At 26.8% G+C, this 13,746-nt stretch overlaps 1 protein-coding gene across 1 annotated transcript in view; it reads right to left on the bottom strand.

The window, feature by feature from the left end:
• Positions 1-4,399: 4,399 nt before the first annotated feature.
• The window catches only part of LOC145833445 (sushi, von Willebrand factor type A, EGF and pentraxin domain-containing protein 1-like), a 29,129-nt gene continuing 19,782 nt past the window's right edge, over positions 4,400-13,746 (bottom strand). The window contains exons 12-24 of the mRNA XM_082940621.1: positions 13,454-13,590; positions 12,984-13,125; positions 12,700-12,795; positions 11,708-11,919; positions 11,295-11,520; positions 10,656-10,768; positions 9,597-9,683; positions 9,326-9,475; positions 9,065-9,190; positions 6,175-6,472; positions 5,446-5,785; positions 5,116-5,275; positions 4,400-4,620 (exon numbers count right to left, since the gene is read on the bottom strand). Of these exons, the coding sequence (XP_082796747.1) occupies positions 4,400-4,620; positions 5,116-5,275; positions 5,446-5,785; positions 6,175-6,472; positions 9,065-9,190; positions 9,326-9,475; positions 9,597-9,683; positions 10,656-10,768; positions 11,295-11,520; positions 11,708-11,919; positions 12,700-12,795; positions 12,984-13,125; positions 13,454-13,590 (2,308 nt within the window). The remainder of the gene's footprint in view (positions 4,621-5,115; positions 5,276-5,445; positions 5,786-6,174; positions 6,473-9,064; positions 9,191-9,325; positions 9,476-9,596; positions 9,684-10,655; positions 10,769-11,294; positions 11,521-11,707; positions 11,920-12,699; positions 12,796-12,983; positions 13,126-13,453; positions 13,591-13,746) is intronic.

Genomic DNA, 13,746 nt, shown 5'->3' on the forward strand with positions numbered 1-13,746 from the left:
TAGCAGCATGAGAAAGTCACAATTAAAAACCTACTTTAAGTTTTCAATTTTTTTTAACATTATAGAAATAAATTACTTTACAATTTGTTACAAAAATATTTTTGCAGCTTTTTGTAGTACTATATCAAGTAAAAATTGTTTAACCTTACTTAAGCTATCTTTTTTATCATCTAGATCAGGGTTTGGCGATATAGTCTACGAGCGAATTAACTATCAGAGGAAAGAGAAATAAATGGTAATGAACTAGTAAAGGATGGCGATTATTTTCTAAACTTCTGCCAAGGGAGCGATTAAAAAAATAAGTTTTGGAAACCCCGATTTAGACACTTAATATTCAATTTATAATTTCAATAAAACATTCTAAGTCTTAAATACATTAACTTATAAATATATCTTTTACATAAGTTCGAACCCATTTAGAACAACAGGCACATCATTGCAATAGATTTTTTCACAATATGGTTTTTTTGATGTTCCATTGAAATTTTTCCAAATTTTATTTTCCATACACTTCATGCATACTTTATTAATATCACAATTCGGTGAAGTTTTGTCTCCTACAATTTGAAATCCTGTGGTAGATAGTTTAAATTTTTGTTTCGTTTTTTTTTTGTTTAAAAAATTCTGAGTGCCATTTAAACTTTAATATCTCTCATAAAAGGAAGTGATATTATATGTTTTGGTTTTAAGAAAACAAATAAAAGATCTCAACTGCTGGAGAAGAAATAATGAATTTATGCTTTCAATAATTTATTTTACAAACTAAGTTTCGGTCAAAGACACCTCGTCAGTGCTTAAATAAATCTAAAAAGATATGTGACAGTCATGGAAAATGGCATTTAAACAATTGAATCAAGATAAAACCAAATTTTTACTCAAAATTTTTTACTTAAAAAGCTAAACAAATCAAATTTTAATATTAAGACTGAGTTTAAGGTAAAGTTTAAACTTTAGTTAAGTTTTAAGATAGATATAACAACAATAATGATAATAATAATAAAAGCTGTATGTAGCTTTCTTTTTTCTTTTAGTTCATTTACAAAGTAAACATTGCTTAAGCAAAAATGTAATTAGTAAAGTGAGCTTAAAATTGAGGTGAATTTTAAAGTAGCTTATTTTAATCGTGATGTAACTATTGAAAAATTAAACAATCTTGTGCTTGCAATAGCTATGAAAATTTGAAATTCCGCCCAAATGCTTTATATAAAAACTTATAGATAAAACAAATTTTTACTTAAAAAGATAACAAGTTAAATTATAACACTAAGATTGAATTTGTGGCAAAGTTTAAATTTTAGTTAAGTTTCAAAATCAAAGAACAACACAAGTAATAATAAAAATCTGTACTTAGCTTCTTATTTTCTTCTAGTTGATTTTCAAAGTAAACATTGCTTAAATAAAAATGTAGTTAATAGTAATAAGTGAGCTTAAGTTAAGATGCTATTTAATCAAGGTAATTTTTATTGTGACTTGAATATTGAAAATTTAAGTAATTTTGTGCTTGTAATAGTTATGAAAATTTGAAATTTTACTTGAATGATTTTTATAAAAAAAACTTTTAGCTTTAAGAAGATAATAGCTACACAAAAGTTAAAAAGCACGCATAAAGCCTGTATTACGGGTAACTTAAGTTTTGAAGTGGAGTTTTCGGAAGTGCGGGCAGGAATAAAAGAGCTCGTACCGTTTGTTTAAATTGTCCCTTCTGTCTGCTTTAGCGATCACGACCTTTTCTAATATGCAAGTACTGCAAATGCTTTGTGGGTTTTTGGATTTGTTAATATGGTGGATAATTTTCCAATCTATTTTGTAGTCAATGTTGTTATTTTTAAGCTGCCATATATACTTCGATATTTCTGTTCCGTTCTCTTTATAGTTTTTAAAGTCACTAATATGGTTGTACCATTTTTTTTTGGAAGTGCCACCCGTTGAGCCCGAATAGTTTTTTGTTTCCTTATCCGATCTGTTTGTCGCTTTATATACCACATTTTCAACTAAACATTTATTCTAAGGGGACATTTGTTTTTTGTTCGACAATTGCAAAGTTTTTCGTTTTGTTCATCGTTTCTTAATTTTAAGTATTTTCGATTATGTTTTTGGATTAATTTCTTAATATTGCTCATGCAGCTATATGAAATTTTACAATTATTTCTGTTTATTATTTTGTTTAACTTGTGGTCTTCTTTAAAATGTTTATCTATTAGTTGCAGAAAAGCTTTACATATATTGGTTCTTACTGACTGACAGTAGGGTGGGTGGGTGGGTTAACAAGTGTTCGAACCACCCGTCCATTATCAAAAAAAACCTACCATAAATGATCGAAAAAAAACTCAATAGACTCTCGAAATCCGAAGTAATTTTCAATGAATAAATAACCAGATACCAGAATGCTCTAACCAACTCAAAATTCAAATACAAACTTGAATACTCAAACCACCAAAACAAAAAAAAACCAGCACGAATAAAAAAACAATCTACTTCAACCCACCCTACTGTCAATCAGTAAGAACCAATATAGGTAAAGCTTTTCTGCAACTAATAGATAAACATTTTAAAGAAGACCACAAGTTAAACAAAATAATAAACAGAAATAATTGTAAAATTTCATATAGCTGCATGAGCAATATTAAAAAATTAATCCAAAAACATAATCGAAAATACTTAAAAACAAGAAATGACGAACAAAACGAAGCACTTTGCAACTGTCGAACAAAAAACAAATGTCCCCTTAAGAATAAATGTTTAGTTGAAAATGTGGTACATAAAGTGACAATCAGATCGGATAACGAAACAAAAAACTATTCGGGCTCAACGGGTAGAACTTTCAAAAAAAGATAGTACAACCATGTTAGTGACTTTAAAAACTATAAAGAGAACTGAACAGAAATATCGAAGTATATATGGCAGCTTAAAAATAACAACATTGACTACAAAATAAATTGGGAAAAATCCACCATATTGGCAAAGCCAAAAACCCACAAAGCATTTGCAGTACTTGCATATTAGAAAAGGTCGCGATCGCTAAAGCAGACAGAAGGGACAATTTAAACAAACGGTACGAGCTCTTTTATTCCTGCCCGCACTTCCGAAAACTCCACTTCAAAACTTAAGCTACCCGTAATACAGGCTTTATGCGTGCTTTTTAACTTTTGTGTAGCTATTATCTTCTTAAAGCTAAAAGTTTTTTTTATAAAAATCATTCAAGTAAAATTTCAAATTTTCATAACTATTACAAGCACAAAATTACTTAAATTTTTAATATTCAAGTCACAATAAAAATTACCTTGATTAAAATGCATCTTAACTTAAGCTCACTTATTACTATTAACTACATTTTTATTTAAGCAATGTTTACTTTGAAAATCAACTAGAAGAAAATAAGAAGCTAAATACAGATTTTTATTATTACTTGTGTTGTTCTTTGATTTTGAAACTTAACTAAAATTTAAACTTTTCCACAAATTCAATCTTAGTATTGTAATTTAACTTGTTTTCTTTTTAGGTAAAAATTTGTTTTATCTATAAATTTTTATACAAAGAATTTGGGCGGGATTTCAAATTTTCATAGCTATTGCAAGCACAAGATTGTTTAAATTTTCAATAGTTACATCACGATTAAAATAAGCTACTTTAAAATTCACCTCAATTTTAAGCTCACTTTATTAATTACATTTTTGCTTAAGCAATTTTACTTTGTAAATTAACTAGAAGAAAAAAGAAAGCTACATACAGCTTTTATTATTATCATTATTGTTGTTATATTTATCCTAAAACTTAACTAAAGTTTAAACTTTACCTTAAACTCAGTCTTAATATTAAAATTTGATTTGTTTAGCTTTTAAAGTAAAAAAGTTTGAGTAAAAATTTGGTTTTATCTTAATTCAATTGTTTAAATGCCATTTTCCATGACTGTCACATATCTTTTTAGATTTATTTAAGCACTGACGAGGTGTCTTTGACCGAAACTTAGTTTGTAAAATAAGCTATTGAAGTATAAATTCATAAAAGGAAATAAGTTTAACAAATTGCAATTAAACTTGTCTAATATTCGTGTAATTTATGTGAAGAAAGTTCGAACTTTAAAAACCTTTTAGATTTGTGTCTACTCAAAATTTAACTCCATACCTTTATCACAAACGTATTTTACAGTGCTTAAGTAAGTATTTGACTCTTTTTCAGCATGCCCGTTTTCAATTCCAGTTGGTTTGTTACAAGAAATTGGTATGCAAAATGGAGAAATTGTTGACCACCTACCATTTGACAAACATTGTAGCACTGAACTACCTGTTAAATCAATAACAAAAGTTAGAAGAAAAGTATATTTTAACTAATGATATATCTAAAATGAAAATAAAAAATTTAAAGAGCCTCTAAAATTTTAAAAAATAGTATTTAGCTAATTTTAAAAAATCGTTGGTTTGAAACAACCTTTCATTTCATGACCAACATCACATTGAAATTCAATTGAGTTCCCGTAGACATATGTATTTTTTTTCTGAACAATACTAGAGTTTTGATTTACAAGGGGTTTTTCGCAATGTATAGGTAAGCATATAGGAGCTGGAAAATTGTAAACACCTTCTGACGTACAAGTCAAAGTTGCATGACCTTCCATTAAATAACCTGTTATTTTAAAATTTAATAGAAAAAAGTGAATGGATTTTTGGTTATCTCAAAGGTTAGAGAATTATATAATTTTTTGCTTTCCTTTCTGTAGAGTTTTTATACTTATTTAACAGTTATTTAAGATAATTTTTTAAAATCTAAGAATCTAACTGTTAGGTTATTTAGTATTAAGACTTTATAAAACTGATTGCTTTTTGGTTCTTATTTTTTCAGATTTACAAAGAGCAAAAAAAGTTGTTATTAAAAAAATTCTTTTATAAGAAATATTTATGTTGCACATTTTTAAAAGTACATGGATAAGCTAAACTGCTTTCAAACTATTTTTTCAAAGATTATTAACTTATATGTTCTATTTGAAAAAACAAATTGGTTTCATAAATCTATAAAAGTAAATACTTTTTGAAATATTAAGTAGAACAGTTAAAAAAACCAGCTAAATAAAAACTAATTTTAAATAAAAAAACATAAAAAAAACTTTAATAAAAGGTCAACCTTCATTGCATGTGTAAGTGACGTTTTGTGGGTAGACAAGACTTCGGTCAACATAAGTACTATGTTCAACACCGGGAACTTTATTGCAATCAACAGGCTCACATGAGGGGGCTTTTGAACTCCAGTATTTGTCTGCTTCACAGGTTAGTGTTGAATTACCCTAAATTTATTTTGATTTAAGAATACACATTATAAGTATACATTTATCAACATGATTTATTAAACTTCTTACAGACAAAAAATTAAAACAGTTACATGAACGCTACAACCAAGAAAAAAAAAGATAATTCTACAAAGAAAACTAAATTAAATAAGAAAAATAAACTGAACCTGAATCTCATAACCAGCATTGCAAAAATATATGACTTGTTCACCGAAAGAATATTTTTTTCCCTGAAATCTTCCAAATTTTATATCAACTGGTCTACCACAGTCAACAATTATACAAGATAGTGGTAATGGGGACCACATACCTTCTCCACTGCAAGTTATAATCGTTTCTTTATATTTAGTTCCTTCAAGTTCATAGCCTAAATTGCAACGCAATTTCGCTTGGTTCTTGTACGTAGTTTTAAAATCATTATTTATTAAAAATTTACTGTTTTCAATACTTTTTAAATGTCCGCATGATACTGGAAGACATTTTGGAAAGTTTGCAGTAATCCATTTTCTGTTAAATGAAGGTGTGTTTAAAAGCATTATATAAGCTAAAATTCTAAATGTTTATTCAAGAAAGTGTTTGTTTAGTCAAAAGTAGCTTTTTGTAGCTATTCTTCAAAAATTTAAATCCGTTATAGATATAATTTTATTTCGTTTTAATAAGATTTAGTTAACAACTGAAAATCTCTTATAGTTCACTAAAGGAGTAGAAAACTGTTTTGTTTTCAGTTGTTAAAAAAAAACTAATTCGACTCCTTATATGTACATAAGTTTAGAAATTTTTATTGTTCATACTAAAAATAAGTTACAACACCTTAGGTAAGATTTAATTTTTTCAAACACTTAGAATAAAACACTTCGCAATACATTATACAAATACTAGTTAATAAAAGAATTAACCTATCTGAACCACAAACAAGTTTATTGTCTCCGACCATGTAGTATCCATAACTACAACTGTACTTAACTATATCTCCAAAAAGCTGTCCCTCTATTGTATCTACTTGTCCATTTTCTAATATAAGAGGCGGACCACAACTAATGCGATGACAACTTTTCGGTGAGTTAGAGTCCCAAATACCGAACTCGGTACAAACTATTACATCTCTAAATATTGCGTTTTTGATATCAAAGTTGTAGCCATTGTTGCATTTGTAAGTAATTTCATCATTAAAAACTAAACCGTTGTGGATACGATCTGTTTAAAAATAGAAATAATCTAAACAAGAAAATTATACTTTAAAACATAAAACAATTTAAAAATATATAAGCTACTCTGTTCTGACTTCTCTCAGCACTATTAACTATGTACTTTTATTCAAGTTTTAAAAGTAAAAACGCAGCGGATCAAAAAGTAAAAGTAGAATTGTTTTGAATTAGGTGTTTGCAGCTTTTCTAATCGGCGGGCTAGATTTACCAGTAAAAATATTATGTAACCGGACTTGTTCAAAAATGTTCTAGCGGAACTGCATTTATGAAAAAATTTACTACAAAAACATTCATTTTTCCAATTTAATAAAGTAATACAACACCAAACTCAACTTTACAACTTTATATTTAAAACCAATATAACTCATTACTTTTCATGAGGGTTTACCAGCAGAACAGTAACAAGAAAACTAATGTAAAACTAATGTTCTTTTCTAAATAAACATAAATATAATTAACAAAACGTACACCAAAAAGGTAAAATTGAATATAATAATTACACAGCAAACATAGATGTATTGTAACAAAATCAGTAAAGGAAAACAAAATTTAGTTTTATTTTTCAATTAAAGAGTGCGAATGCTAAATAAATTTGTAAAATACATAGTAAAATAGAGCATTTTGAAATAGTTTACCAGCATAACAACATCTTTCTACTTGCATAGCTAGTGGGTTATAAAAGTGAATCTAAATGGCTTCTACTTTTATAAGATTAAAATTAGTTCCACGCTTACTAAATGTTGAAATGTTATATTATCCATTGTTTTTTGTATTTTTATTAAATGTTGGCTGCTTGTCATTTCGCAATATTTATCACTGCTCTGGTTTTTGAAAAGTTTTGCCTGTCATATGACTTTTGACACACCTTGGAAAAAATTCTTTTTGATTTTGATCTTAAAATAACGCATGGTTCTTCCAATGTTAATCTTGTCACAGGAACAATCAAACTTGTATATAATACATCTATTGTCAAAGAGTGATACGGCGTATTTTACTTCGAGAGTTATAACAGGCATAGATACAAAAATTACTCTAGGTTTTACTGTATAACAAGCTGACTCTTTTAACAATTTTACTTTGTTTGTCATTAAGTAGGATTTACTGCGTAGTACGTATGGAAGCTTAAATACCACATGTAATCTTTCCGATCCGTAAGGCTTAGATATTATCAAAAAAGTTCACTTTGTAGAAGATAGTTGCTACATTAACGAGAAACTTTTGGTACGTATTTCTACCAAGAATATCTTTTATGTTGTTAATATACTTATCAAGTAAATTAAGAGAACCATAATCTGCTGGTAAAGCTCTAATGAGAATCATTGAAAATATTTGATCATAATGTTTGTATAAAAAAAATACCCTTTAAAAATAAATAACAATAAAATAGTCCTTTAAAAAGTTCTAATATAACCTATAAATCAAATAAACAGCACAATAAAAAAAATTGTTACCAAAAAGACCACAGTATGTTTTCAAGCTAAAAACACGGCGCAGGTCAAATATTTTTGTTACTGGCCGTACGTCGTCGATCCCTATTTTAAACAGTATTGTATTGAAAAACATTTAGTAGATATATTGAATGATTTTTTATGTTACCCTAGATCGCTTTAAATCATTAAATATTATACAAAATTTTTGTTCGCAAAAATAAATAATGAAAGTAGAAACTTTAGTTTTACTACTTTACACTGTAAGAGTTAAATTTTGTTTTTTTGTACAATTTTACTTTAGCATTTATTAATTTTCTTAAACGGTTAAAATTTAAATCTCAATGTGCTAGAGCAGTGGTCTTAAATCTTTTCAAAAGCTGTTCAAAGTAAACTAGTGGGAAATGAATTCTGCGCATTTAAAATATATAAAGTTGAAATCATAAAAAATGTAATACATTTATGATTTGGGGTTCAATAATATAAATGAGTTGTGAAAAGTTGTTAACATGTGCTACAATTTGCTATTTATATTAGAAAACGACAAAAGAAACATCGTTAAATATTTTTTCACCCTACTAATTTGTCTGTGTTCAGTAAATTAGTTTCTATGCACACGAGTGAAGACCACTGTACTAGAGTATGTCTACAGTCGAAGAACAAAATGTTTTTTCCTTTATTAACCCTTTACAAATAATAAGTTGTAGAAATAAGTAAACATGAAATTTAAATAGGAAGTTTAAAAACTCTGAGTTCATCTTTTTTGCTCTATGTAGAAACAACTGAAGAAAAATAGTTACATATTATACACTAAATACACTTTTTTTTATTTTTTTAAGCGATAAAAGTTTAAACAACTTATCTGATAAAATGTTATAAAAAATATTCTTTTTCACATGAAAATATTTGTTTTAAAAAGTTGTTTTGTTTAGACACGCATTTAAATGCAATGTATAAAAACTTTGTAAAATAACTAAAGCTACAATAATTCTATCAATAATAGTTAAATTAATCTTTACTTTACATCATGTTAAAATGAATCGCATTTAACTTTGACTGAATATGATAAAGCAAATAAAAACACTAATTTAACTTTGTAGCTTGTCTTTAAATCACGTTTATATTCAGTTTAGAATGATTAGTGTTAAACTAACTATACATTTTCTTAATATTAGAAATCTTTCCATTGTCGAGTAATGGAGCAACTGGGCATTTTATAGGATCGCATGAAGGCGGCTCCCCAAACCTACCGCTCGACTGACAAATAACAGTCTTGTTACCTTTAAAAGCAAATTTTAAAAAATAAGATTCAATACACATCTAATTAAATATTGTCAAATTAATTCAATAGGATTAGAAAACGAGCTTTTGAATTTTAATATTTTATAAACATAAAAAAAAGGAAGTATACTAACCAAACAGTTTGAAACCAGTTTCACATTCATAATAAACTTTTTCTTTGTAAAAAACTGTTTTTAAACCAGTTGATGATTTACCATATTTTACTGTTGGTGCAACACCACAAGGATTTGGTTGGCAAAATGGTTGTTGATAAACCGTTGAATCTTAATTTTTAGTATTATATAGTATTTTATGTAATTTGTTTTTAAAGCTATATTTTTTGTAAAAAATCAGAAAATAAAAATCGCTTCGACTATAATTTATCTATGAGAACAAAAAAAAAACCATCTGTTTCAGCAATAAACGTGTTGAGATTTTGAGTTTGTCCACTTCCAGCTTCTTTTCCTGACCCTGAATTACCTGAACCTAAGTCTGAAATATTTATGTAGGTTTTTAAGTGAAAAATAACATAACACTTTCTGCAACTCTATGTCAATGCAATTAACAACTTATATCAAAATATAAAAGTACTTAAACATAAACTTTTGAGCACCATGATTCTAAGTATCATTCATGTAAGTTATTGCAAAGTTATTAAAAAAAACCGACAAACTAAATAAAAGGAAATAAAATTTTTTAAATAAAACGGCAACTCAATTTTATTGGTAAAAAAGGTGATAAATGTTTGTTAGAATATAATAATAAAGTTTACTACTCGAAGGAATAGTATAGTTTTTATACTATTAAACAACTGCAATAACTTAAAACTAATATATTTATTGATTTATGTTTTATGTTTTTGATTGCTTATTTATGTTTACTGGATTATTACGTATTTTGATAAATTAGTCTACAAATATTTAGTTTTTTTTTTCGAAATTCTTTGTAATTATATTGTAAAACTTTAATGGCCTATAAATATGAATTCTAGACATTGTGGTTCAAATCGAAATTTTAAAGACATTCTCAATTTAATACTTAAATTGTTTTTACATACGAAATCTATTAAACAGCTTTACTATTAGTTTAGATATGTTAATTATTAAATACTTCTTAAATAGATCAAACATTATAAACGCTGAAAAAAATAATTGCAAGAATTCTATAAATATTATTATTCTTTATTTTCACATAAATGATTTTAACAAAATTTTTATGATTAGTATTAGCAAAATAACTTTGTAGTTGAAAAAGAACTTGGTTATTTTAAACTTTTTAAGTCGTTGATTATTATTTTGTAGAAGGGCTAAGTAATTTAAAGTACAATTTTGAAATACAACTACTTAAAAAGACTATATAAAAGTAGTTATAATATATAGTAAAGATGTTAATGAATATCCTTAACTAGACTAAAATATTTTTTAGAGAATTTTTCTACCTAGTATATAAAATTAAACTAATAACCATTTTCAAAAACGGCCGATTTAAAAATATCCACCCAAGTTCCTTTGTGGTCGCAAGTTTTTACTTTTGAACCAATCAAAGAAAATCCTTTATTGCATGAGTATTCAACGGTACTACCAAAAGTGGTTTCTAAAAACAAAACATGTTATTTTCATTAAAATACTTTTATTCATTTTTATTTACGGGACAAAACAAATAAATTGCGAGTAAAAAATAACCTTATATCATAGTAAATCTTGAGTGATAAAAAATAAAACAGTTTTTAGATTTCAACATCAGTGATAAAATTATAAAATAATAACTTTTATTATATTCAGTAGTTCCATGCAGTAACTTGTATGGAATTTTGCAGTCAATAGGTAGACAAATTGCCTTCACTTTTGTATAATTTTTATTTTCCTTACATTTTACATCAACTTTATCTTCAGTATAATACCCTTTATCACATTCTAATGTCAATGTATCTTTGTATCTTGTAATACTGCTCGTAAGTTTGTAGCATTATAATTTCGTCACATAAAACCAAACAAATTTAAGCTTTTTGAAAATATTTCTATCTATGCTGTATTAACTGAACTAAAAAAAGAAAAACTTTTTCGTAAACTATGATAATATTTTTATCAAGGTAACATTTTTAACCTATCGAAAGTGTTCAAATTTTTAAAAGTTCCATGCTGAGCTTTAGGGAACTTTCCACAAATTACTCGAGAACACACTTGCATTTCCGTATGTAAAACTTCTGTCCATTTTCCGTCTGTGCCACAGTGAACAACATCATGAGTCGTGTTTTCTGTGAGTTGATACCCGATAGAACAGTCTAAATTTATCATGTCACCGAAGAACTGACCATTTCCACTACATATCGCTACAATTGTTTAATTATGCATAACTAAATGACACAGTACATTCTGTTTTAATTACTTTTTAAACAAAACTTGAGTATACTTATTATAAAACTTAACAAAATATTTTTGTTCTCAAACTTTACTAAAACTAAAAGTATTATATCTATAAGTTTAGATTGAAATATCTTTAGTAATCTTTTAACTTACTGTTTAGAGGACACTTGTAAACACCGCAGCTTTTTCTTTCACATTTTGGTAAACCTCCATCACCAAAACGTCTATTCTCTCTACAAACGAGATCATTAATAGATCCTTTAGATAACTCGTAACCGTCATTACACTTATAACTTGCTACCGTAAGATATTTCATTGTTTTATAGTCTAAGGTGTAGGAAGCGTTAGCAACTTTTGGAGGTTTGCTACATGTAATCGGATTACATTTTAAACCTGTATATGGCAGTTTGAATTCATTTAAAATGATTAAAAATTAATTTAATCTTTTTTTTGTTACTAAATTTAGTATGATATTTTCATGTAAAAATTTTCCGATATAAAAAAATAACTGTATTTTTAGCACTTTTACTCAAACTTATCAACTGTAAATAAAAATTATAAAAGCATACTATCAGCTGCTGGCAATCTATTTCCTGAACTTGGTATCCACAAACCATTCCAACTACACTTAAGATTAGTTGTTACAACGTTGTTAGCCAGCTCATAGCCAGGCTTACATGTTATATTCATACTACCTTCATTGTAATTGCTACCTTTTGAGAAGCAGTAGGCCAACCCAGGACACACAATGTCTTTACACGAAATTATTTTACAAGGCTCCAACGTAGTAAATTGCTTATTAGCCTGCACAAAACTACTAATTTATAATTTTAGTCAAGATACACTGAAAATAGGAAGATGAAAAATACTAAAGCGTTTAAAAATACAATACAATGAAAAATAAACATATATTTTGTTTTACACTTTTACAGAGATATAAATAACTAAAAATTAGATTGAACGAAACTGAGGTTTTATAATGTTAAAAAAAAAAAATAGAACACACTTGACAAGTAGTAGTTACGGTCTTAGGACCAGCGTCATATCCTTTGTTGCATTGATAAATTACTTTGTGTAGGTATGTGTAAACCTCAGATCTACCGTTTATAATTACAGCGTTTTCTAAAGCTGGTGCTATTTCACACTTAATCTTGCTGCATACAACTCCTACTTCTTCTGTCCACTTTTCTTCTGATGAGCACTTACTTTTAATTACTGTTTGCTCTGCTACCGTGTTTGGACTAAAAACAGTTTAAAGTATTTAATTTTTTTTATTTTCTACCTAGTTAGTACAATAAATAAATTTCATTTTCAAAAATAAATTAAGTATTAAAAGAATAAAAGTTTAGTTTATTTAGTTTTGAGTCTATAACTAAAAATAGAAGGAAAATTTATACAACTTAAAGATTAATTTTTATTAAGTACTCACTTAACAGCATATCCTTCATTACAAGTGTAAGTTGCATTATGAAGATATGTTGTACCATCGTACATGACCTTTGAATTCAGGTAATTTGGCGGAATTCCACAAAAAACAGGAAGGCAATTAGGTAACTTTTTGCTTAAAACTCCTGTATTCGGAAAAGTTAAAACATGTAGTAGAAAAAAAAAAAAAACAATTTATTTTATTTCTTGAACTGAAACTGTAAATAAAAACTTTATTAAATAATTTTGATAATTAATACTAAATTGATGCAACCTAAATTACATGTTTTATAATAAAACCCTGGAACAAAATTTATTTAAAACTTTATGTTTGAGTTCTCTTTATTTGCCATAAATGATCGGTTTAAATATCACACTTTTAACTTTGGTATACAAAAATTAACTGCTTTTTCTTAAATTTAATTTACTACAAATGGAAATTGACATATATTTCAAAAATTTAGTCAAGCTAACCATTAGATTTGCAAGTAGTTAATTGTTCACCACTTAAATAGTAACCAGTATCACAAAAAAATGTGATCTCATCCTTATAAAACAAACTTTTTGTGCTTGTTATGAACTCCTTCCAGTTACTTTTAAAGGATACTTGTCTAAAAAGTTTAATAAATCAATATTGAAAATAACTTTCTATTAAAGTTCAGCGTTCTCTATTTGAAAAAATATTTCTATAAAATGTTAAATAATATTAGTGTAATAAAAATTGCATAACTAAAAAATTGAAAAGAACAAATTTTAGATGTCTATGA

This window comes from Thalia democratica, chromosome 4, assembly GCF_965202585.1.
Source record: "Thalia democratica chromosome 4, ktThaDemo2.hap1.1, whole genome shotgun sequence".
Lineage (NCBI taxonomy): Eukaryota > Metazoa > Chordata > Thaliacea > Salpida > Salpidae > Thalia > Thalia democratica.